The sequence below is a fragment of the Seriola aureovittata genome, chromosome 2 (genome assembly GCF_021018895.1).
Source record: "Seriola aureovittata isolate HTS-2021-v1 ecotype China chromosome 2, ASM2101889v1, whole genome shotgun sequence".
Classification (NCBI taxonomy): Eukaryota; Metazoa; Chordata; class Actinopteri; order Carangiformes; family Carangidae; genus Seriola; species Seriola aureovittata.
In genome coordinates, this window is record NC_079365.1 from 27,170,742 (window position 1) to 27,197,186 (window position 26,445).

At 42.8% G+C, this 26,445-nt stretch overlaps 3 protein-coding genes across 5 annotated transcripts; 1 reads left to right on the forward strand and 2 right to left on the reverse strand.

The window, feature by feature from the left end:
• Positions 1-804: 804 nt before the first annotated feature.
• On the reverse strand, positions 805-6,212 carry cnbpb (CCHC-type zinc finger, nucleic acid binding protein b). 2 transcript variants are annotated; one of them, XM_056405089.1, is made up of 5 exons: positions 6,071-6,212; positions 4,387-4,503; positions 3,204-3,269; positions 1,933-2,131; positions 805-1,767 (listed from the first exon to the last, which is right to left on the reverse strand). In XM_056405089.1, exons 2-5 carry the CDS (start codon positions 4,487-4,489, stop codon positions 1,650-1,652), a joined length of 486 nt encoding a protein of 161 aa, XP_056261064.1. In that variant the 5' UTR covers positions 4,490-4,503; positions 6,071-6,212; the 3' UTR covers positions 805-1,649. The 2 variants fall into 2 exon arrangements, with proteins under 2 accessions (XP_056261064.1, XP_056261058.1); XM_056405083.1 differs by lacking the exon at positions 6,071-6,212 and adding an exon at positions 5,597-6,058.
• Positions 6,213-8,173: 1,961 nt separating this feature from the next.
• On the forward strand, positions 8,174-15,247 carry LOC130185511 (pyruvate dehydrogenase [acetyl-transferring]-phosphatase 1, mitochondrial-like). Its single transcript, XM_056402011.1, has 6 exons — positions 8,174-9,952; positions 10,033-10,461; positions 10,988-11,088; positions 11,421-11,989; positions 13,576-13,888; positions 14,314-15,247. Exons 1-5 carry the CDS (start codon positions 9,761-9,763, stop codon positions 13,848-13,850), a joined length of 1,566 nt encoding a protein of 521 aa, XP_056257986.1. The 5' UTR covers positions 8,174-9,760; the 3' UTR covers positions 13,851-13,888; positions 14,314-15,247.
• Positions 15,248-15,383: 136 nt separating this feature from the next.
• Positions 15,384-26,414, reverse strand: LOC130185498 (RNA-binding protein 39-like). Of its 2 annotated transcripts, XM_056401997.1 has the most exons (16): positions 26,294-26,393; positions 25,159-25,221; positions 23,372-23,436; positions 21,379-21,428; positions 19,946-20,122; positions 19,299-19,352; positions 18,852-18,969; positions 18,354-18,506; positions 18,007-18,144; positions 17,818-17,883; positions 17,115-17,319; positions 16,918-17,004; positions 16,598-16,805; positions 16,277-16,382; positions 15,879-15,957; positions 15,384-15,794 (listed from the first exon to the last, which is right to left on the reverse strand). In XM_056401997.1, the coding sequence occupies exons 3-16, from the start codon at positions 23,375-23,377 to the stop codon at positions 15,691-15,693; spliced, it is 1,551 nt and encodes a 516-aa protein (XP_056257972.1). In that variant the 5' UTR covers positions 23,378-23,436; positions 25,159-25,221; positions 26,294-26,393; the 3' UTR covers positions 15,384-15,690. The 2 variants fall into 2 exon arrangements, with proteins under 2 accessions (XP_056257972.1, XP_056257966.1); XM_056401991.1 differs by lacking the exon at positions 23,372-23,436 and having other exon boundaries at positions 26,294-26,414.
• Between the last annotated feature and the right edge of the window lie 31 nt (positions 26,415-26,445).

The window sequence follows — 26,445 nt, forward strand, 5'->3', positions numbered from 1 at the left end:
ATCATATCATATCATATCATATCATTTCATTTCATATCATATCATATCATATCATATCATATCATATCATATCATATCATATCATTTCATTTCATATCATATCATATCATATCATATCATATCCAACTGCTAGTTCTGACCAAGTAATTTGATTGGACGAGAGGCATTCCATGAGTGCTGATATAGAGTACAACGGCACTGGGACTTTTAACTGTAAGTATCACTCCGCTTCACAGGTGTCTATTAACCATTAATCAGCGTTACATTAACGGTCGTTATCTATCTTAGATTGTAACAAACTTTGCAAAGATGAATATATTTCCAGAAAAATTAAGAAACCTAGTTAGTGTGCACTGTGCAGGTCAGGAAAATGTGTTTAGCAACTGTCCAGTCGCAGAACTATTTGTGTTGGTGTTGCAGAATAAATTATGAAATACTGAATATCAGCACGGCCTGCGACCTCGGGACCTATGACCGAATCACAGCCGCGCTGATATTCAGTATATCACTTCCTCTCGTGTGATATTGCTTAAATATATTATGCATAACTTTTCATCAAGTTTTTCCTTTTAAACCCTATTTTTTCATATGCTCTTATGTTTCTTGTATATCATTATGCCTTTTATGTCTTAAGCTCTTTTGCTTCATTTTTTGGCAGAAACAAGCCGCCATACATTTCATAGTTCTTTCCGAGAAAATATCTATGTAATTATTTTTTAAAGGACTGACCTATTGAATAAAGCCTTACTGCACTTTTCTTTTATATTTGTGTTGTTGCTGTGAAATAAACAGATCAGACAGAAGTGTGTCTTGGCTCCATCCTCTTCCTCCTCCTCCATGTTTTTATTGTCAGGTTAAACTTACAGTCTGCAGTACAACCAAATGACATTTTTACAGTAGCTCTAAGTGATATATTGTACAAAAATAACATTTGGATTTTTTTTTTTTTGTGAAAACATTCTCCTCTCCCCAAACTTAAAATTGTTGTTTTTTAAAATGAATTTTACCATTATTATTATTATTGTTATGATTAGTTTTTGTCTGTCAGTGCATTGCTCCATTTGGTCCAAACAGCAACAAAACGCACCTTGAAAACATGAGCAATTAATGTTCCTTTTGTCATCTGCTGTGGCCATCTCTGATTGGTTTGTTCATCGTGTGAGGTGATTGGCTGTTTGCTGGAGGCGGGACCAATCACTTTTCTTTCAGACAAATTTGATTTTGTCTGGAAATAGAAAATAAAGTTAATGTTGGAAGGTAAAAACTTCCATCACATATTTTTCCCTCCGTTATAGTCCCACACACTTTAGGACTAAGAGGAGGGGCTTAACTTTTTTTTTTCTTTTCTTTTTTTTTCTTAAATCGCTCTACTCTCTCAGCCAATCGGCTGGGCAGAAAGTATTCTTAAACAAAGCTTTGTACGTCATGACACCGCTACCAAACTAAAAACACAGATTCAGTTTGTTCTTTTAGAAATGCAGAAGAAACTTGTTTTTTAGTGTCCACCCCTCCTCCTCCCTCCGCCTGCTCTGACTGGCTGCTGTGAGGCTGACTGACAGGCCTCTGGACCATTGAGAAGAGGAGGATCAGAGGGAATGAATAAAGAGAAAGAAAAGATGAAAGAGAGCGAGGTGGGAAGGCTGCGACACCTAGGCAGTGGCTTCGATTGTGCACTCCTTGGCCAGGTGACCTGACTTCCCACAGTTATAGCAGTTCAACTCCGACGCCTTACTGCAGTGCACTGCAACATGGCCGATTTCCCCACACCTGCAGCAAACACGTGCTTATTAGACAGGTTACACATGGTTTCAGTGGTTAGACTGGTAACACTGGTGAACTAGCAGATACAACAGACACCAAGCTAAACTAAAAACCAAACCAGTCTGCTTTTGTTTACCTGGAGGAGGTAGTTAACCTGTAGCATCAGTTTACCTGTAGCATTTGACCTTCTCGCAGCACTTCTGAATGTGTCCAAAGCCACCACAGGAGTAGCACTTCTGCTCGTGAGCATGGTTGCAGTCCCGTGCCATGTGTCCGGCCTTCCCACAGTTGTAGCAAAGCTGCTCTCGCTCTTTCTTCGGCTCCTTGCAGTCTCTGGAGATGTGTCCTCCTCTGCCGCAGTTATAGCAGGCTGCAGTGACAACAAGAGGCTCAGGGTCAAGTGCGTTAAATACTAAACGCTCGGTCCTCAATTCTGGTTGGCTAAAAACGCTTAATGCAGCTTTTAAGATAAATATCAAAGCTTACTTCAGGGCAGGGACTACTTTGTGTTGATCCGTAATTACACATCTGAGCGTACAAATATGACATAGAGTTCCCCAAGGCTCCATCCTCGGACCTCTTCTGTTCAACATCTACATGCTTCCACTAGCTCAGATTACAGAAAACAACTAAATAAGGACCAGAATTATGCACACAACTCACAGATTTATACAGATTTATCATTTTTCTTTTATATCTTGTCTTAATTCATTTTGGGTTATGTAAAACACTTTACAGTTAACTTGTACTGTGCAAATAAACCTGCCCTGCCTAACTGGGAGTTTTCACACTATACTTAGTTAAAACCTCAAACCACCTTTAGTCCAGGTCTAAGTGGCATATCCTCATCCTGAGACCAGGTTTAACTAAATCCAGAACTACAGGAGAATTTCACAACTCAGGGTTACCCACAAAATCTCTGACCTGCAGCTACTAACTTGTTGGTCCTGTTTGTCCCATGTTACAAATCAGTGAAGTGCTTGTACCTGGTTAAAATTTTGAGTTTTGAGAAACTCTGATTTTTAAAATAATGTTTTGAATTGATTTAATAAAGGAAAATACTTTTCAGGTCATAAAGGAGAGATTTCCCACCTCAGTGTGTTTTCTCCGTTGTGTGGAGTACTACAGCATGCTGTATGTGAAAATAGTAGCATAAACCTTTATGTGTCTGGATGTGCTGCATTGATTTTCATCCTTCTTTTAATCCGTCCACTGTGAGCCTGACTGTGTAATAGGACTGAAATGATGAATCTGCGGATTCCTCTTATAACCGGTCTGAAAATGTAGAGATTCATGTCTGTAAAGATCTTTTCAGAGAAACAGTATGAGGATGTTTGGCTGTTAACTCACAATCTAAACGGCTCAGTGATTTTCCAGCGGACACCTGTATTTGACTGAGACAGCAGGTAGGTACTATACTCTGCGTGCAGGTGTGCCCTCACCATCCTCAGTCCTCTCACAGTCTCTGGCGACGTGTCCGAGCTCCCCACAGCGATAACAGAACAGATCTGAAACACAACACGTCAACAACAACAACAACATGTGACCCTCAGGACATCTCAAATGATAAATGCTAGGTGATATATACAAAACATCACATCTAAAATGTTCTCAAGCTTGGGAAAAAAATGTACAGTTTTCCTGCAAAATAAAAAGGAAAGAAAACAATTTATAAAAAACAAAAGCACACACACACACACACACACACAATAATAATTTTGCACAGGAAACATACCAATATACAGTACAAATATATAGAGTTTCCCATTATATTAAATTAAAGGCCCTGTACACGCATACAGCTGTTTTTATGCCACAACAAGAGTAATCAGCACAAAAGCACTGTAAACAGACTAAAAACTTTAATGGTGCACAAATGGAAAAAATTATTTATTTAGTGTTTTGGTCAAAATGTCGACCCTACAGTTTTACATCAGGGTGAAAATAACAATAGTGAGGTCTAACTGGTCAGTGTTTTAATCAATACAGTAACTAAGTAAAGGCTTTTAATATAACTTCTCTCCTTGCTCTGCCTCAGAGAGGCTGAAAGAAAATGATTTGATTAAAACTGACGGACTGTTTTTCTTCCAGACAATAGGATTATTTATTTATAGTTGATGGATTAATACCTTCAGTAGAATTATTGTGCAGTGGACACTTTTGTTTCAGTGTCACCAGTGTTAAAGGATTACCTGCTTGGATTAATAATGTGTTTTCTGCTCACCACAGTTGCAAAGAGTGGTTATCTGAGTTACAGTAGCCGTTCTGTCAGCTCCAACCAGTCTGACCATTCTCCTCTGACCTCTCTCATCGACACAGAGCTGCTGCTCACTGGATGTTTTCTGTTTTTACTCCATTCTGAGTAAAATCTCTAGAGACTGTTGTGTGTGAAAATCCCAGCCGTTTCAGCATTTTCAGAAACACTCAAACCAGCCAGTCTGACACCAACAATCATGCCAAAGTCAGAGTCACTGAGTGATGTTTGATGTGAACATTAAATGAAGGACTTTATGCAGTGCACTGCTGCCACATGATTGGCCAATTGCACAATCAAGCAGGTGCACAAGTGTTCCTAATAAAGTGCTCAGTGAGTGTATATTATAAATGTGTTTGAGTAAAAGCCACCTTTGCCTCTGCCGCGACCTTTCCCTCGTCCTCGGCCAGCGCTCGGACAGTTCTTCACCCAGTGGCCACTGCGGCCGCAACCAAAACACTCATTAGTGCTCATCACCACGACGACGGCTGGACAGACAGACAGAGACAGAGCAAGAACTTGAATTTGAAAATTACTTAATTAGTTAATCAGTGGTCAAACAAAAAGAAAATAAAACTTTCAATTTATTTTGATAAATGTGTAAAACAAATCCCCAACAAACTTCGACACCTGATTTTTCACAAACTACCTGATTCAGATATTGGAGCTCCTGATACAGAACTTTGGGCTTAATGAGCTCCAGATATTGATTGGATGCTTAAAAATTTAATTCAATGAGCTGCTATCAGCCGATCAATTGTCTGGAGAAAAGTCTCCCCTCTGCTGAACTAAACTTGTGCATCTATATGTTAATTTTCAGCACATATAACACAAACAAAGCTCAGGTCACTCAGACGGGCCGTTGAACCCTAAAAGCCATGATCACAATCACGGCTGAAACAAAGTGATCAGCTGATCTGAGTTCAGCTCACTGCTGCTCTACAAAAAAACTCTACATTACTTATTTAAGTGTAGTGATTTTGCTGTGATATTTTATGCTCAGGTTAATTCAAGACAGGCCTTTCACAATAAGAGCTGAGGTGATACACTTAAGGTTTGAACCTGGCCTTTAATGGAGAGACTCTCAGGACTGGAAAAGACAGCAAGAAAAATATGAGATTAATATGTGCAATAAACAGATGTGTTTAAACGTCTCGTTTTGTCTGACAGTTCAAAACTCAGAAATATTCAGTTCACTGTGATAAAGGAGAAAATCTGAGACTTTGGAGGATGAAAGTTTCACTTCATAAATGACTTGAAACTATAAATCAAACATCAAAACTAGACCTGCGACTTATGATTGTTTATATTATCGATAACATTATTTAATCGATGAATCATTTGGTCTGTGAAACTTCAGGTCTTGTTCTGCCCAACATGTAAAAACCCAAAGAAGCTGATTCATGACAGAAGATAGAATCAGAAAATGTTGAAAACAATTAATCAATCACTTGATTGTCACAAAAGTTGCCGATCATCTCAATATAGATCGATACATCTAACAAACTGATTCAGCTCTGATCAAAACAGTAAATTAGTTTTCTGTTGAAAGACTGGTAACAGTCTGAGCGGGTACCAGACCTCTCACGTGGGTCCACAGAGAACCGGACTGCATCACAGTCTTTGGTGGCTGTTGTGTATTCTGCTCTACATGAGACTGGCCGACTCCGGTACCGTTAACCAGCACCGCCCCCCCGGGCTCCCCGCGGCCTCACACCGTAAACAGGCAGCTCTATGCGGTCACTGGCTGGAGGTTCCGCTCCTCGATGAGCTCCGCTTCACCAGTGCGGACTGCTCCGGCTGGCTTCAGCGGGTTTTCCCGCGGTGTGTGCGGAGAGAAACGGCCCAGAGACAGGGCCATTGGTGTCATGTTGTCAGCTAACCTGCTAGCAACTTAGCATATGTTCCACAGCGGAATAAACAGCGAAAGACTGTCCGCTCCGCAGCGCCCCCTCTACGGGTATATCACACCGGAACGAGCGGCACCGCAGCCCGGCGGCGGGGAGCCTCTTATGGGGAGAAAAGAGCGGATCGATCGGCCGGAGCCAAACTCACCTCAGACCCCGAAACTGTGGTTGTTTGTTTTCTATCCTCCTCTGCGCCACACGCGGTCTGCACACGGCCCCAAACACACACAGACACACACACACACACACACACACATACATATACACACACACACACATACACACACACACACACACACACACACTGCTGCATTCAGGTGCACACATGATTAGAATATGGGACATTCATATGACGTTAGTTTGATGTTAGTATGAGGTCTTCACCTGCAAAATGACTCAGCGCAGCCTCTTTGTTCCTGGAGCATCATTTGTCTGTTGTGTTGTAACGATGTAAAATATGTTCTGTACCACTTTGCTAACTAACTAAACCACCACACACAGACTCAAAACCGCCTCTCTAGCAGTCATGTTTGTAGTAATGAAGTAATGTGGGTTCTGGTGAGTCGGTTTCACTTAATATTTTTTCTTAAAAAAAAAAAAGAATTTGTGAGTTTTTCTATTTACGTGCTTGGTAGACGGTCGTGAACGCATCATGTGCACACGGCCCCAGCAGAGAGGGGAGGGGGGCGTGACCGCGCATGGAGAGGGGCGGGGCCGCTCAAGGACAGCTCCCTTAGCTGTTGTTCGCTTGGCTGGCTAGTTGTTGTTGTGTTAGCAGCTGTTAGCATTTAGCTGTAAGTCAATGTGACGTCAGTAAACAAAGCAGACAGTGGAGAAACGCTTTAATGCGGAGACACCACGGTTTACCCCTTTAATTTCCACATTTCCGAGATTCCAGTGAAGCTCTCCCTGTTTCATAAACCGATGCTTCATATTAGTCCCTTTGTTATAACCACAAAAACACCTAATATGAACCAATAACATTAAAAAACATTTTTGACAGATTTGTAGCGTCTTTTACTGTAATGGATTTATGTTTCTTTATGAACTACCTGCTCTTATTATATTTTAAAATCTTTGTGAGAAACAGGTCTTGGAGTTGGTTTTAACAGAGCAGCAAAGAGAAGAGGCTCTTCATACTAAACATGGCCTTCTACGGTTTAAGCTGCTTAATTCATTTTCCTGTATTTCCACTGTTCCAGTGAACAGCCACATAACTACTAACTAACTCTGGCGTGCTTAGTGAGGCATAATCTCCACAGGCGGCTGTTAAACCGCACAAATCTCCTGCTGTTTATATGCTGTGAATTTTTTAATGGTACTGATTGAGCAAGGCTCCTGGTGTCACTGAGTTTTTTGGTTTCACTGCAGGCAGAGTCCAGGAAATGAAATCAATGAATCAGTATATAAAAACTGTGCAGGTTTCATCCTCAGGCAGCCTATTTAAAATTTACATGAGCTTGGTAAAATACATGGAAGTGTGGGACTTTCCAATCCTGTTTCTAAAACCACAGTAGAAACTCCAGCTTGTTGGTTAGCCAAGGGTAGGTGGCATTTAAATGATGACTGCAAATTAATTACCTGTTACTGCCAAATCCCGTATATTATTTTAACATTGACTTAATACTTAACTGGGACAGTGAGAGCTTGTACACAAACAACAAACTAGCTTCCTCTCTAGCTGAGTCAGCTATGTGAGACAGTTTGTACTGGTGGAACAACTAAAAACAATTGGACACCTCATGTACTGTGTGTATAACCCTGCTCTTCCCTAAAAAACAAAGGATAATGAGAATACCACCCTACTACACTCACTATAATTGCTTTTGGAAATGTTACTGTTTTTGGTGTTGTTCAAATTTTTATATTTACATTTTCAGTATGACAACTGGCAGCTGTGAGGCCCACCTTAGTACCAGTCCTGTTTCTGTGTGCCCCACTTGTGTTGGTCTTATTTGTCAGTTAACAGTCTCGTCATAGCAAATACAACTGGGCTCAAGCGCTGAAGCTCAAACACAGCCCATGTAGATTTCTTTTTCAATCTGTATCCATTCCTGTGGAGAAATCATGTCCACACCCCAAAACCTGGCCACGCATCATGGTGGAGAACACCGAGCAAACAGATGCACCGTGCTGGTGGTTCCCCTGGTTCAGGGAGCCTCCGTTCCAGTCTCTTTTACCTGGTCTGCTGCAGTCAGACGTTAGGTCCTTCAGGCGTAAAGGTGTCAACCTCTAATTCAAGATTCAAGATTCAAAAAAACTTTATTGTCACACATAGTGATAGAAAATTGTCTTAGGTTAGTGGCTCAAAAATTACATAAAAAACAAACAAACAAAACGAAAGAAGCATAAACATAAAATTGCATTAAAACACAACAGTCCATGAATAAATGTCTGTTTGACCATGTTCAAGATGGACGTCGCAGTGGGAATAAAAGAGTTTTTATATGTTCTCTTTTAGGTTAGAGGTTCCTCCTTCTGTCCGTTAACTCTCAATTAAAATAATGATGAATCTTAAATATTTTCTTTACAAACACTGAACACAGTGAGGGGGCGGGGCTGCACGGAGAGCACCAGCAGGTTTATAGATTACTGATTGCTGAATGAGATATGAAAGCCGTCAAAGGTCACATTTGGCTACAAGGCCACAGACAGAAACAAAGAAAGAGCCCGAGAGAGTAGACGAACAACCTTCAACAACACACCTGTGTGGCTGCATGAATAGGCTGCGATCGCCGTGAAAAGAACGGATCTGCTTCAGGAAACAAGTAACGGACACCTTCACGTGGACTGAGGAGGAAGACTTAACCAGAACCTAAACACTGCAACAAACACACGGTGACTTTCAGCTTCATTAATCTTCTGTTCAGCTTTTAGCCAGAGCCACAGGGTAAAATCTGTTTTCATCAGCTTTTATCACAGATGCTCTTTTTAAGCATCACAACTTTTATCCCTCAGACAAAAGGATGCCAAGCACACTCAGGTTTGTAATGCACAAAATGACAATGTACCTGGAAGTGTACCAGAGAGAAGAGAACGTGGGAGGTTGCCGGGAGGTGTAGACAGTGCAGGTAGTGAACAAACAGACTACAGGAAATAAAATGCAGCATTTACAGGAAACCCATGGGTAAACACCCTTCCAGGTGAGTGTTGGACAGCAGCCGTTTGACTGCAGGAGGTGGAGGTGAAGAGAGTCCATCAGCTCGGAGACAAAACCTGGACGATGCTGGACCTGGAGGTTATAGGTCTCCTCCAGGTCCGGTTGCGTTTGTTCTTCTTCTCAGTCCATTCAACTAATCAATCTTCATTTCACCAAGCTAATCTAAGCAACATCACTACTGCTTCCTGGAGTCCTGAGTACATTCTGTATATTAAAAATGTCAGACAGCTACTGATCAGGTGAACTGGTGTCCAGGCTTCAGTTTCCATTTGGAAAACTGTTGATCTGTATGTTCCAGTGTGGACCTGATAACTGACCCCAGATAGATGCTACTAAATGCATCATTTTTAAAGATATGGACCAAACAGATCTGCAGAGAATTAGCTGCTGATCCTCTGTAACTATTAGAGGCTGGTGGTGAAGAACACCTGAACAGTTCTGTCAGGAGTGAGGGGGAAAGTGAGACAGATTTGAAGACCACCATCAGTACAGTTAACACTGAACACTGCGCTGATGCTTCTTTTGATTCTCATGCAGGTTTTGTTCTATTGGTTCTCTGGCTGGTTCTCTGGCTGGTTCTCTGACTGGTTCTCTGACTGGTTCTCTGACTGGTTCTCTGACTGGTTCTCCCACTGGTTCTCCCACTGGTTCTTCCATTGGCTCTCCCAGTGAACAGCCATGCTTGGAAGAACAGGAACCTTCAGTGGACGTTGCAGGTTTGACCTCAGACAGTGCTGCTCTTTCTCCTCTCTTCCACCTCCCCCTGACCTCCCCAAACATTATTACCCAGCAGGCAGTGGGGGCAGGAATTACAGGAGGGGGCAGGAGGCGGGACAGATGAACTCTGCTCAGATCAACCGCATCCTAAAGGTGAGACAGATCTGTCAATCAAGCTGTCAATCAATTAACTAGTCAAACTACTGAACTGTCTCTCTGTCATCTATTGCCAGGCCAACGAACACAGCCACAAACTCCCAAGAGGCCCCGCCTCCCATGGTGTCCTGGGTTTCCACAGCAACATGTTGCCATCCAACCACCCTGGCGAGGATCGTCGCAGCAGCGCAACCTGCCTCCCGGGCCGTGGCGGCGTGCTGCTCGGTGTGTTTGATGGCCACGCAGGGCCGGCATGCGCCCACACCATCAGCCAAAGGCTCTTCTATTACATCGCTGTGGCAACACTGCCGCTGAGGATACTGGCGGAGATCGAACGGGCGGTGGAGGAGGAACGGGCTGTACCGCCATTGTTGGAGTGGCACAAACACCCCCAAGACCACAGTTGCCCTGATGGAGGAGCGATCTCCTTCCACAGCCTCCGAAACTACTGGCAGGAGAGGCTGGAGGACGAAGGCCAGGAGGAGGAGGAGGAGAAGGAGGAGGAGGTAACCAGGGGTCCAGACATGTCAAATTAATAAACCAGACTAGAGGTCTTCACAGGTTCCATCTTGGACACAAACAATGGAAAACCTGAACCTGACATGCATGAATTAATTTTTTTTTTTTAAAAGAGACCTTATTTAAAAGTAAGCAACCAGACCTGAACAGAGTGAGATAACTTGACTCAGGTCCTGGGTTGGGTCTTAGTTACTAGGAACCAAATGGACCTGTGAAGACTTCTAAACTAGACAACAGTGTTCAGACAATTTGACTGTCAAATATGTGTGAAGCCTGACATCTGGAGGTGAAAGCAGGTACTGACCGGTCCAGCTGCTATTGGCTGATCTCTGGTACCAGGTGAGAGCAGATCAACATATTCACTGTGACACGATGGTTTCCGTGTCTACAATTTGTTGGATTCATGATTAAAAATATTCTGTATTGTTATGTAATATTAAGTTGGTCCTCATCAGCTCTAAAGCTTTCATGTCCTGTGATGTCATTATCTGTCTCCTGTCTGATTGGTTACAGGATGGCGGCAGGGTAACATCAGCGCTGGTGAATGCTTTCTGTCGCCTCGACTATGATCTGTCTGTGGAGGCCCAGGTCCACCTGTCCATGTCCTCACCCAGGTCCTGATTTCTACACTCCATCTGTTTGTCTCCTTTAAACTTCAGTTTAAACTTTACTGTGACAGGTTTGGATTTTTAAAGTCTATCTGAAAGAAACAGTCTCATGTCCATCTCTCCATGTAGTGGTCTATTCCTAACATGAATGCACTCTAAGAGATGGAGGACGAAGTCCAACATTTGTCAACACCACAACAAACCTGTTTTTTATGTTGTGTTTGAGAGAGTGCCGTTCAGCTGTGGGAGAGACATTAATAGAAAATATAGATTTTCTTTGACATTTACATATCAGTGCCTTACTTATCACCAGCTGAATTCTCCCTTTCTGTCCACAGACGGGTGTCTCTCCCTGGGGAAGGGTTGTCTCTCTCCAACCCCCTCCGGGTGGCGCTGTCTGGCTGCACTGCCTGTGTCGCCCATATCTCCAACGGCATCCTACATGTGGCCAACCTTGGTGACAGTCGGGCTGTTCTGGGTGTCCAGGAGCCGAACGGGGGCTGGTCAGCGGTCAGCCTCACCAATGACCACAACGCACAGAACCCCGATGAGCTGCAAAGGATCCTGGGAGAACACCCGCATACTGAGAGCAGGACAGTGGTCCGCCATGATCGCATGCTGGGTCTGCTGCTGCCGTTCAGGGCGTTCGGAGATGTCCGCTTCAAATGGAGCGCAGAGATGCTGAGTCGAGTCTACGAAACTCGACCGGATGTCATGTCTGCGGTCAGCGAGGCTGTCCGGATGCTGCCGCCACACTACCTGACACCACCCTACCTGAGCGCCCAGCCGGAGGTCACCCGACACTGCATCAGACCTTCTGACAAGTTCCTGGTCCTGGCGACTGATGGACTATGGGAGCTGATGCACCGACAGACTGTGGTCCAACTGGTGGGGGAACAACTGACAGGTCAGAGAACTAAGATCCTCACTAAATCTATAGTAAACTGAACATCTGAGTCTAAACCGGACTGACTATAAATATATATATAATCACACTGAAATTATAACATCTCAATTACTGCAAGACAAATAGATCTTAAACGTGGATTTGAAAGTGTTTGAAATTCATGACAAAAATCATCATACAATCTGTCAATGTGTTACTTATGGATGGAAATATAGTTTGCTCGGGACCCCCCAGAAACCCCCTCAAGGCCTCCTGGGGGTCCGCGGACCCCACTTTGAGAACCATTGCTTTAAAAAAGTTTATGGAATAATAAGGAGGTGTGAGTGTTTAGACCGCCCGAAGGAGTATTGTGTTGCATTTGTGAGGAGGATAGTAGCATCCCCGGTTTATTAATGTACTTGTACTGTAGTTCACTTAATGCACCTTGAACACACCGTAGGAGCTAACAGAAAGAGAAAACAAAAATAAACAAATGAACATATAATACTAACTTCTCATATGATAGGCTTGTGATAACATACAATTTTACATTTGCTCCAGAGAATAAATTTATCTTTATCATAGGTTATTTCCATTTATAACAGTTAGTTCCGACCAAGCAATTTGATTGGACGAGAGGCATTCCATGAGTGCTGATACGTACAGAGTACAACAGCACTGGGACTTTTAACGACATGTATCACTCCGCTATTAACCGTTAGTTAGCGTTGCAGTAACGGTCGTTATCTATCTCAGATTGTAACAACAAACTGTTTAAAATAGGTGTTTCGTGAAAGGAATACCCACTTTAAACCGTTCTAGCTCAATGACGATTTCTGATAGTGCTCAATATAATCGTATTAAATTCAATATTCAAATGTTCACGTTTTCTGTTCCGTCGTTAAAGTAAACAAAAACATGCACGTCTCTGGATAAACGATAGCCTAATTTATAATTGTACTGCAAAATTATAAAATAAATGCACTGCATGAAAAATAAAATGAAACACATACCAACCTTGTGCCTCCATCAACCATTTGCTGAACGAACAAATGATATCAAAATGTCCTTTTAGAAAGCACTATGTTACCTCGCTCTATTTTTGTTTTCCTTGCTGCCGTTATCTTACTTCAAAATATTAGCATGCCCTTTGCAATAAAACCAGCAGAAAAAACTAAAACCATTTGGCTTCAGTAAATATGTATAAAATGATTAAACATAAGGCTATCACATTATGAAATTATGCTTGACCACACTAGAGGTCATTTAAAATCAGCCAAAATATGGATATGAAGCTGGTGCATCGAGCTATAGACTAATAGATGGAGAAAAGTAGAGGACTAAGGATGGAGCCCTGAGGGACGCCTAAGTATGGAAGTGAACCGTTGTAAGATAACCTGATTAACAGTGGTCAGTTGTATTTAACAGTCTATTACATATTGTAGGGGAGTCACAGTGAAGTTTATATTATTCCCCTGTTGTTTACGTTAAAGTGAGACACCTCACACCCGAGACATCACTTGGAGGGTAGAGGTCAGTTTAAGTTTAAATGATGAGAGGAGTTGGAGTGTAAGTGTAAACAGCAGAAGTTGTTTGTCTTTGTACAGGCATTCAGCAGCAGAGACCCATAGTTCCCAGCATGGGCATGACACTGGGCGGCTTGCAGCACCTCCTGCTGGAGAGGAGGGGACGAGTTATGTCTGTGCTGGAGGACCAAAATACTGCCACGCATCTGCTCCGCCATGCCTTGGGAGATGATGGGTATGGGGCAGTGGCACCAAACCGTCTCGCCAAGATGCTGAGTCTACCAGCAGATCTGGCCAGGAGGTACCGCGATGACATCACCATCACTGTCATACACCTAAATGAGCCCGATGTTTAATCAGAGCAACTGTGGGAGTTAACCTGCTCAATAACCAGGTAACAAATTATTATAATAAACTTTTTTACTCTAAACTAAAAACTACTTTTACTCTAAAATCCTAAATAAAATAAACTCCTGGTTCAGACATTATGGTTTTTCCTCCAAAATTAGGTCCTGTATGTTTTTTTTTTTTTTTACCCCATTTATATCAGCAAGGCTAGGCTAAATAACAGAAACACCTCTTTGTATAATGCAACACAGTTCAGCAGAAACACAGACTACAGCCTCTGGAAGGATAAGTTGAATCAACACGTCTACGAAACAATTTTTACAGTAGAACATTCATGAAGGAGGATTTATTACAGGACAGTCGGAACAGACTTAGTCTGAGCTGGGTGGACCTAATAAACTGGACCCTGGGTGTGTATATACAAAACTGTACAGAAGGTATGTTCAGATTCTTCTCCATCATTCCCACCAGGAGGTGTCTGATCATTCTGCAGCAGGACAGTGACTCCAAACATACAGCTGGAGTCATAAAGAACTATACTCAGAGACAAGAACAAGGAGTCCTGCAACAGATGGTCTAGTCCCCACAGAGTCCTGATCTCAACATCATGGAGTCAGTCTGGGATTACATGAAGAAGACATAGAGAAAGACTTGATCCACAGAATAACTGTGGCAGGTTCTGGAAGATGCTGAAACAACCTACCTGCCAAGTACGTGAAAAGAACTATGTCCAGGTGTACCAAGGAGAATATTTCACTATTTGCAGAATGAATGTTTGGAAATCAAAAATGTGATATTTCCTGTTGATATACTTGCAGGAGACATAAAGTAAGTCTATGACAAATGTTTTTGTGAAACATTTGAAGAACAGACTGCAACAAACACCTACTTCATGTCTTCCTGCACAATTAACAGTTCTGTTTTTTTTATGCTTTTCACAGAACAGTTGACTGTGTGTAAACAGACTTCACTGCTCAGACACTGAATGAACCATTTCCACTGGTCCAGGTTTTTTAAATAATTATTTGTTTATGCAGCTTTGACCTTTTGTTTGTAAATTATTTAATGATCCAGGTTATGATTAGTATTTCTTGCACTATGTAGAAAAGTATTTATTTACCAAAATGTAGGAAGAATGAAAATGACGTACTGACCTACACATCATTTTCACCCTCACATATGGTTGAATGTGATAAAAAGTTGTATGTATGTTTCATTTGTAAATCAGACCATAGTAAAGATAGACCCACTTCTTTTTAACTAGATGGTGAATTTGAAAATAAATAGTATGATATTTTCATGTGGTGTCCGATCAGCTGCAGCGTCCGATCACGAGCAGGTTTCTATAAAGGACTATACATCACAGGTGTCAGGGTCCTCGTTAATCCTCCCAGCCAATCAGAATCCAGTACTCTCAGTGATCATGGTCTACGTACAGCGGGATCCAAAAGGCTGGTGTGAAAGTGACTTCACTGGTTGTACATTATGTAAAAAAAAAAACATAATGTCCTGTCAGTAGAAGACAAGGCAGCAGCTCTGAGTGACTTGAAAATAAAATTTAATCAACATTTTTACAAAATCAAATCTCAATTAGAAAAACAGTTAAATACCAAACAGCTTCAAACCAACCAATCAGCTGATACCATCTTCATCATCACCAGCCAGCCTCCTCACAGCTCACAGAGCTCAATCATTGGATGATACTCAGGGAGGGGCAGGGCAGAAAAACAAACAAACAAAAAACAGCATCCTCAGACTCATCTGTGTCAACCAATAGGAGAGGATGATATAAAAGAGGGGCAGGCTCTAATGTCCAGTGTCCAATCAAAGGGCAGTGTTGTTGGTGAGTCACCGTCGTGGGGGCGCGGCCAGTAGCTGTGTGGCGGTGACTGACTCTGGGAACAGGTTGTGGTAAGTGGGCAGGGGGACGTACGCCGCCGTGATCATCTTACCTGGAACGATAGGTGAGACATCAGAGCTGTTCTCTGATTTGTCCACAGCATAGAACACAGGTGTGATGTGACAGGAAGTATTACCTGCAAAGTATCTTCCGTGTAGGCCGTTGACGGCAGCCATGGCAGCTGGGATCGATGGACACTTGACATAGACGTTTCCCTGAACACAAGCAGAGGTCAGAGGTCAAACTGACAGGTCACAGGTGAGAAACGTAAAAAGGTACAGAATAAATCAAATTAAACTGTCTAAAAAATGTCCATTACAATATCCAGAGCTCGAAGTGATGTCCTGAAAAGTTTTAAAACGAACTAAAATGATTTTTTATCAAGAGTTGAATTTTCTTTCAATTGAATAACCAATTCATTGGCTAAAGCTCTAATGAATTCTACACAAGTCAAGGTGCCGTTAGTTGTGAATCGCCCTGTAGGTCAGAGGTCACGTTAACTGCATTCATGTTCAGGTCAGAGGTCATGTGTACCTCAGTGGAGTTCTTGTCGACGTATATGTGAACGACTCCACCATGTTTGTTACACTCCTCTATGACATCATGCTGGATATCCATCTCCCAACCAGGAGCCTCCTCACTGAAACACACACAGAGCACAGTGTTCAAGTACATGACACCACACACATACACACAGATGCAGAGGAAGGCGTGTTTAAATTTATCAATTAGAGGCTAATTTACAGTCTGTATGTTCTCAATGCTGCTCAACACATACACATGAAAATAAACCTTACAGCACAGATCAATAAAAAATACAGTCAGACACACAGGCAGACAGACAGGTGTGTGTACCTGTTGGGGTTGAACATGTTAGACAGCTGGAAGCAGTGTGTGGCGAGTGGCTGAGAGGGAAGATTCAGAGCAGCCGAGTTCATGTTCATGTTGAGAGCCGGGTTCATTGCCGGGTTCATGGCCGGGTTCATTGCCGGGTTCATGGCCGGATTCATGGCCGGGTTCATGGCCGGGTTCATGGCCGGGTTCATTGCTGGATTCATGGCAGCTGAAACACAAGTACACAGAGAATAAACACATACATTTGAAAAGTACAATCAGAAGGAATTCAAGTGACTATTACCCAAAGTTAATCTTTGTGTGTGTGTGTGTGTTTGTACCTGACACAGCAGCCATGGCTCCTATAGCGATAGCTCCACTCATCTGTAGAGCCTGCTGAGCAGCAGGAGGGATCTGTAGACCTGTACCTGCATGACCACATGAACACAACCTGATACTCAGTCAGTCAGTCTCTGGGCTCAGCTGGAGGTTAAACGCGGAGGTTTATGTCAGCACGTGGATGCTAAAGCATTCTCACCCTCAGCAAGTCGGGCCATGAGCTGCAGGCGCCCTGTGGTTCCCAAGTCGATGCCGGTGCGTTCGAGCTCGTCGCTGTCGAGGAAAGATGACGCTGTGGAGGCGTCGGTCCGCTCCGTCACGTGACCAACCTTCATGGGACGACCAGCCAGCTCAAAGCCGTTCAGCTGCTCCAGAGCTTTCTTGGCGCACTCTGCATCTGCAAACTGACACACAGGAAATGAAACTAGAGTTCTGCTTCTCTGAACTGAATGTGAGTGGACATGTGGGTCACACATGTTGATGGGTGTTTCTTTTTGTACAGACTGTGAGTGTAATGTTATTTAACAAACCACAATGTAAAGAAATCAGGAGTACACAAACCACGACATCTGTGAAACAAACATGAGAAAACTTGGTTTTATCAATGTAAATGGATGGACATGAAATAATGTTTTGTGATATTATTAGAAAAGTTCTTGTAAAAACAGAATAATTTGGTATCTAAGAATAAAAGAATAAATATTTCAGATCAAGAGGAAAAATGAAAAAAGAATCTGATAAAAATGAGCTTCTGATTTCTACAAGAAACTGAGCAAATATTTTTGTCATGGAGGCCACAACACAGTGGTGTACAGGCTGACCAGGATGATTAGAATGAGAAGATAATCATTAAATTAATCAATCATATCAATAATCAACCATAACCCTGATGAAGAACTTACAGTGATGAAGCCATAGCCTTTAGATCGTCCAGTCTCACTGTCCATCATCAGCTGGATGCTCTCAATCTGAGAAACAACAAACAGAAACCAGCTGTCAGAGGTCTGTGTGTGTGTGTGTATGTGTGTGTTTTTCCATACACATAAACATATATAGTTATACATGTAGTTAAATATGTTGTTGACGCTGACCCGTCCAAACGGCTCAAAGATTCCTCTCAGCATCTCCTCAGTGATGTTGAAGTGCAGAGAGCCGACGTACAGTCTCATCGGTCCTGATGTTCCCTTCTGCAGGTTGTTGGCTGCTGCTGCTGCTCGGTTCTTCTCAGCCTGAAAACGTTTAAATGTTTTATATGAATCCACTGGTTACATCACTGTAGAAGTACGATTACATGACAATTACAGTTCTCTGTGAAGACAGTGTGGAGAGATGCAGACTGACAACTCTGGACAGAAGGAGGAGATCTGCTGCATTTAAACAGTACTAAAGAGTGTGTGTGTGTGTTTGTGTCTGTGAGAGAGTGTGTGAGTGTGCGTACCTGTGAGGCCTGTACAATGATGGGAACTCCCAGCAGCCTTTGCCCCGTCAGTCCAATGGCCAGAGGAACCGAGTTTGCCTCCACAAACTCGATGTAGGCAATGCCCTTCGACCTGCGGGAGTTCCTGTCAGAGATCATCCTCACGTCACGGACCTGCAGAGGGACCACAGCAACCGTTACCATGGCAACCATCCACCGGCAACACTATTACCAACACCAACATGGTGGTGACAGAGTGTAAAAAGACTACGGCTGCAATTAATTAATTAATGGATCAAGAGAAAATAATCAAAATAATTTTGATTATCAATTAATTGTTTAAATCATTCTTCATCATGAGAATCATCTTCATTTGCAGCTCTAAGAACAATTAGTCCTCTGATGGGGGGTTATGTGTTGGATTATTTCTTGGCCAGCTGAGGCAGAGCCAGGAAATATTTTGGATCACGATCCCCTTAAAACGTCGACTTGTCAGAAACTAGAATCAGTGTTTTTTACCTTCCCCACAGCAGAGAAAAACTCCTCCAGGTCTCGAGGTCGTATCCTGGCTGCCAGCTGCATACAGAACACTGTCCGAGCATCTCGCTCCTCTGGAGTCAGGTTATCTATGGGCTGCCTATAGATAACAACATAGTCATCATTTTTGTTTGCACTGAAAACATTTAATGAAATTGATTATTGTTGAAACTGGCAATGCCCCAAAATGTACCAAACTGAAAGCTGTGACCCCCCAAAACCACGATGAACCATGAATTGAAATTAATTTTTGTGAACCGCTCTGCCCCTAGTCAGCATCATCATCATCATCATCATCATCATCAACACTTAAAGTTTTTACAAGCTGAGAAAGTCAAGACAAAGTCCTCTATGAACTCCAGCCTGTTTTTCTGTGGTACATAAACATGTCCTCAGCCTTCACAGATTCACAGTCATAAATTCTCTCACCTGATCGGACTCTTCTCTTTTCTGAAGGGACTCTTACTCCTCGTCCGCCGACGGCTGGAAACACACAGGTAGAGGTTTTATTTCATTTTTACCTTGGTGTCAGAAAACCTGTAATTTTGTTAAATGGATTTTAATTTTATTTCACTCATTTCAATATGTTTTTTTTTTTTACTTGGCCTTTCTTTATTTTTGCCGGCCCTGCATATTATAATAATAATAATTATTATTATTATTATTATTATTATTATCATTATTATATTACCAGCTATTATAGTCGAGTTCATGGTAAATCTATTTATGCAACAGTATTAGTGACTCTGGAAAACTTCATAAGAATTCAAATAAACTATGACTATGAATGAAGAAATATTACATTAACATGTTTTAATTGCCACAATGAGACAGTTTCTGCTCTGGCCTCTTATTGTTATAAAAACACATAAAATACAAACACACTGACCCGTCACCATGACTATAATAAAAGTAACTAGCCTACAGCAAATTCTCTCATGTTCACAGAGCAGCGGTAAAGAGGAACTTTGTGAACCTTGATTTAAATGGACAGGATTTGTTATTACTCAACGTTAGTGATACTGACTGGATAGTATATACAGTCCTGTTTGCTGGTGGTGGACAGGGTAACTCACTGTTTGTGGTGGTCTCTGTAACGCCCGCCCCTCTCTCGGCTGTGGCTGCGGCGGCGCTCGCGGCTGCGACTTCTCCTTTTGTCTCTGCTGCGGCTGCGTTTACGCTCTCGACTGCGGGTCCTCTTCCTGTCTCGACTCCTGCTGCGTTTCTTGTCACGGCTGCGACTGCGCTTCTTCCTGTCAGACACAGAGTAGCCAATTACAGCGCGGCCTGCTGTCAAAGCTGACAGACGCTCTTTGGGCTGTATGGCGGACAGAACACACAGAAGCTGTGTCAAAATGTCACAGTGCACTGACAAGAGTCACCATACAATTCTCAGAATGTACTGACCTGAGGTCAGACATATAAAACTACATTTTTGCAGGAAATGAGGTTCGAAAAAGTGGGGTCATCTTATAGTGGAACACGAGACAGTTGAATGCGATGTGATGCTTATGGGCTTATAGCATTAATGTTGCTAGGCTAAAGAGTTCACAGCATCTCCGACGTCTTTACTGCAGAAATGAACCAGGGAGAAAATCTGTCAAACAACCGAGAATCACAGCTGTCACAGATGATGAACTCAAAGTCTGAAGTCTGAAAAATACTGTCAGAGAAAACGATTCTGACCTTCAACAGTCTGACAGGAGAGAGTGAGAGTATGTGACAAGATACACTCATCTGGGTTTATATATGACAATGTCTCATGTCTCACTGTACAGTCGTGAGGAGCTATAAAGCTGTGGAGCTGGATGCACGAGCCTGATTTCACCTCCTACAGTTTGGCAGAAATGGTCATAGAAACAACCTGAATCAAGCGTTTGTACATCACTTCTTCTATGTGCTCCACCCCTCACTAAATAAGCCAATGACAACAACTACAAAGAAGAAGATGAAGTGTTGTATTAGACTGTGTCACATTGGTGAGGTTCTCCAACACAACAGGTGTCATTATGAGTGGTTGTGGCTTTTTATAAATCCCATATAATCAATTAATCCCATACACCTGTAAACCATCACCATGGTGATATCTCAGTCATCATTCCTGAATCACACAAAGACGGTCAATGATTACTCATAGAGCTCTTATTGAAACAGATTTTACAAAATGCTTCACAATTCAAGGTAAAATGAAGAGATTCAACAGGGAAACGATGGCTCAGATGTAAATACAAAATAAAAATCACTCATTAGTAATTCATTGAAATCAAATCTATAAAAGTGCCTTTGATTTTTGGTAATAAACAACCAGTGACACTAGTTAACAACCTAAACAAACAGTTTTACTCTAAGGTTAGAAATCATCTTATAGTAAATCTTGTCCTAATTTATTTCTACACATTATAAAAGGCAATGACACAAACACATAAAAACAACTTGTACACATTAAAACAACACGAAAAACAACAGTGCAGACAGGTACAGGGACAGACAGGTAGGCAGGCGTTGCTACCTCTTGGTGCGCTCCTCCTGTCCGTTGGGGCTCTGAGCCTTGTTGTCCTCCTATCAGGGTCGACAGAGAACAGCATGAGGAGGCAGACGCAACATTCAGGTGTCAGAGACGGGGGAGGAGGGGGAGGGGGGCAAGAGAGAATACACAATTTAATAAGTCACATTCAAACTGGCTGTTCTGTGAGGGGGGAGGGGTTTGGAGATGGGGGGGGGGGGGTCAGAGGTCAGTCTGGGTCAGTCAGTCAGTCCCAGGCTGCAGCCCGGGCTGTGTGTGGGTGTGGGGTTTGGAGGCAGGGGGGGGGGGGGGGGGTCAATGTGGCTGCAGCCTGGCTGGAGCTCCGGCAGCAGACAGACACTCCACAGTCCAGCTCTTCTTCAGCCGTGTGGATGCTGTGCTGGTTTTTGGTGCTGGGACTCCTCTGAAGGGCCCTGAAGCAGACAGGAGTCTTAGTCACTCAACTCAGCCCAAAACCAGAACCAAGGACACACCCTCTACACTAAACCTCAGATAGTCCCTCACCTGTTCAAGGAACACACCTGTCAGTTCAGCATGTTTCAGTCCTCTAACATCAGATCAAAGGGTTTATATTCATTTCCTTCTTTCCAGGTGACTGTTTCACTTCAGTGCAGCGATAAAATAAACTGATTTTATCGTGTCAGCAGAAACAGTCCAGAATCCTGACCTGGTTTTGTAGCACCCGGAGCTGTTTGTCTGTGCTAAGAAATGCAGCAACAAAGGCAGTCCACTAATACGTTTTCATTTTAAAACAAAAACGGTCTTAGTTGCAGAAAATACTACGAACAAGGAACAACAAAGACAGCTGAAGTATTAAAATGCAGAACTGAACTGCACAACGCCTGCTAGCAAAGACAAAATGTCAGCAACGTTTGTAATTCATTATCCATCTTGCATTCACTACTGGTAGTCATTTAGGAGCTTGAAAACTCGTAAACATAGCAGAAGTGATGCGTTTTAAAACTAAAACGTTATTACTGTGGATGTAGCCTCAGTGTGACATGGTGTTCAGGTAAGGAAGGGGGCAGGTTGTTTTACTCCAACCAATCAGTGGTGACTTAACACACTGTCCCTTTCCCTACAGAAATATGTTGACGTAAAGGTTTGTCCACACACAAGGTGTTCAACAGAAACTCTTCCATCTTTATCCGTACACCTGTCACTCATGCAGACACACAACCTGAAGTTTATTGTTACACCTGAGAGCAAGGTGTGTGTTGCTACAGTGACTGTGTGTTGGACTGTTACTCAAGACACTGAATGACTTAAGACGTGCTGAGGTTTGACGATGTGAAAACAAGCAGCCTGAAAGGAAGGAAACTGATGGGATGAAAAGGATCAGGACTAATGATAAATATTAGATTTTTGATTGAACGGACTGAAACACGTCAAACACACCTGTGTGGTGTTTGTTACCTGTGTTAAACTAAGTGACCTCACACCTGTAAACTTCCTGGAGAGCTGCTAGGATTAAAAGTGGCACTTCACTGTGACTTCATGAGCATCGAAGGCAAAGACCAAAATCACAGTATAATCTGAATCCTGACAGAATTCACCTGCAGCTCACCTTGCTAAGCCCCACCCACCCCATCCTGCTCTGCATCCTGACCTCAGACCAGATCAGATCTCAGCCTGGACCCTGGTTTCTCCTCAGCTCTCTGTGTTCGTCACCACCGCACCATTCTGAGCCCCTGCTCGCAGCTCAGAGTCGGGATGCAGAATGGTGGTTATGCTAAGCTAATGGCTAATTCTGACACTGACAGTCATCCAGTGTGATGTTGCCTTTCCCACGATCCTCCAGTGATTATTAATCAGCTGCTCCCTGCTCTCTAACACTTCATCTCCCAGAATCCTCAGCTGTTCCTCCTCAGGGGAGTTGGGCCAAAACCAGGTGACAGTTTACAGTTACCAAGGGAACCACAGTCATGTTACCATGGGGACCACAGTACAGCAATGCATGATGGGGGCTTTTTACTACCTTCATGTTTGTGACAGATCACACTGGCATTCAGGGGAGTAGAGGTGAGAAATCGTTAGGCAAGTCTACAAAGAGAGATAGATGGGCATTTATTCATGACAGTCTGTGAAGGAACGCCATCATCATCATTATCATCATCATCATCATCATCATCAGCCAGACTCTACTGCTCAGAGACACCACACAGCGGCAGCAAACAGAGACAAAGTACAAACCAGCTGTGAAAGAGCAGAACATTTCAATTGAAAACTTTCTGATTCATTTTCTGTTGACTGACTTATCACTTATTGGACTAGTCATTTAATCAATCAGTGTAAAATTGACTTTCCCACCAATTGAAACATCCTGCAGCTGCTTTAAAGAAACTTTTGATTTACAGAAAAAAAATCAGAAGTCAGCTGTTTGTTTGTACCTCGGTCAGAACACAGGTCAGGACTAGATATTGTGGTTTAAAAAAATTATAAAAAAAAGTCCATGTTCACTGTCGTTTGTCCAAACTTTTTATTGAAAAAGTGACGGGTTTAAAACCTGAGTTCTGCTCTCAGACAGCAGGTTTATGCACTTCTGAATCCAGCTCTATGCCTCTTCAAAGCCTCCACATAAAAGTATTTCAGCTCTGCTCCCATCCAGACATTCAGGTGGAATATTTCTTTGTCAGACTGCTACAGTTTGAGGACTGAATAAAAATCTATAAATGATGTGTTAATGGTCAATACTACACCTCCCTGAATAGATGTTTGTGAATGTTGTGTAATTATGGAACCAGAACATCAAGAGTCACACATTAAATCTGAGACTGTGTGAGACCCTGCAGTCAAAAGAATGGACCTCAGAGAGCCAGATTCAGACCGTCTACACATCTGTCCTGCTGTTGTTTTTTTATACAGGACTGTGCAGAGATTTTAATTACTTTAGATGTTCAGATTTGTCTCCATCATCAGTCCCATCATAGGACTGATTGGTCCCACATTCATTCTGCAGCAGGACAACGAGCCCAAACATAATGCCAGAGTCATGAAGAATTATCATGAGGGACAAGAAGAACAAGGAGTCCCGCAACAGATCGTCTGGCCCCCACAGAGCCCTGATCTCAACATCATGGAGTCAGTCTGGGATCACATGAACAGACAGAAGACACTGAGACAGACTAAATCCACAGAGGAACTGTGGCAGCTTCTCCAAGATGCTGGAACAACCTACCTGCCAAAAACCTGAAAAACTCTGTGCAGGTGTACCAAGGAGAACTGGTGCTGTTTTAAAGGAGCTATTTGTAAGTTTTTCTGTTGCTACATAGCTAGTTTTAGCATTAACAGTTGTTTAGAGTTAGAGAGTTAACAATGGCGTTGCTTTCCACTGCTGGAGACACCTCTTGGCAGGTAAAGGAATGAAGTTTGATGCTGAACTTGCAGCATTTCTTCTAGACTGGTAAGTAAACAGCTGTTAATGCTAACGCTTGCTATGTAGCAACAGCAAAACCTTACAAATAGCTCCATTAAAGGCAAAGGGGGGTCACAGCAAAAACTGATCTGATTTATGTTTAATTCTCTTTACTACATGTTGGATGAAATTGAGTGATAAGTAAAAACTACTTATGGCTTTATTTTTGAAAACATCCTCACTTTACTTTTACTGTCTCAAGTATTGCACGGTAAAGTACCGGTACTGTGAATGTGGATTGTCTTCACTCAGCTCTGATTCAGTTAACATGAGGTGACAGTAAGCAGCTGTGTGAGGAGCAGTAGAGTCCAGCTGAGAGTCTCAGTAACAGAGGACAGACTGACTCTCACCTTCCTGTACGGAGCCTCCAGCATCGCCTCGATGTCCAGGTCATCTGCCATACTGCTGCTGGTCTACACACAGACACAGAGAACACTTTAGTATCTTTGACTGACTGTTTATATAAACTACACATCCATAACTTTAGAGTGAGTTGGAGCTGCAACTAACTGTTATTTCTATTATTAATTAATCTTCTAATGATATTTTCGATTAATCGTTTTGTCTATTAAAACTTCAGAAAACTGCAAAAAATGCCTGTTATGTGTTGAGATTGTTTGTTTTCTTTGATCAACAGAGCATGCCCCAAAAACACTTAATTTACTGCCATATATGACAAAGAAAAGCAGATAATCTGGACATTTACAGAGTGGAACCAGAGACAGTTTTTTGCAGTTAACGACCAACTGGTTATCAAAACAATCACTAATTCATAATAAAAAAAAAAAGACCGTTCACATGTGTCAGGTCACCGAATCAGTCTCCTGATTTCACAAATCTGGTTCAAGCCTTCCCTGGTATTGAGAAACCTGGATGTTACCTGCAGTACTCAGAAAACAGCAGATACCACGACCCGGTAAACAACTGATCCAAGTCGCACACCTGAACACAGACGACCAGAATCGTGGATCACGTAAACAGGGATGTGAATAACTCGTGGTCCATGTCAACAAAACACTGACTAAAACTAGGACGCTATAGTTCTTGCAGACGTTGTTATGGAGGTCTGACTTCTCAACTCATGCTGATCTGTGACCAATCTGACACGACGTTGACTCAGCCCGGGAACGAAACACCGGAAACAGTTTTCATTCATTTAACACCCGCACAGGTAACTTTGCTCCTGTGACCCGAGCTAACGGACTTGAACCGGGTTCCAGCTCGGAGATTAGCTTTGTCGTTAGCAACACAGCTAAACAAGGGGCGAACAACCACCGGACAGTCACAGTTAAACACCCGTTAATCTGTGTCCGGTGTGTCTGTGACCTCCGCCGGTTTAATTTCAGGTGAAACACACCTGAGGCCTCAACAGCTAACCGTTAGCAGCTAATCAGAGTCGAACAGGCCTCCCGCTGTGTATCTCCGGTATCTACCGGCTCAGCTCCGAGGTAGTGGTTGTTACCGGAGGGCAGAAAAGAGTTTTACCTGGGTGCACGGCGGCTCGGGGGTAATAACCAGCAAACGGTCGATTACTGTCTGGTTAACGGTCGCTCCTCAGTCGCGACGCAAATCTGTGCTGTTTATGGCGCATGTAGGGAGCCCGGCTGTTCTCGCGAGACTTTACTAACGCGAGATCA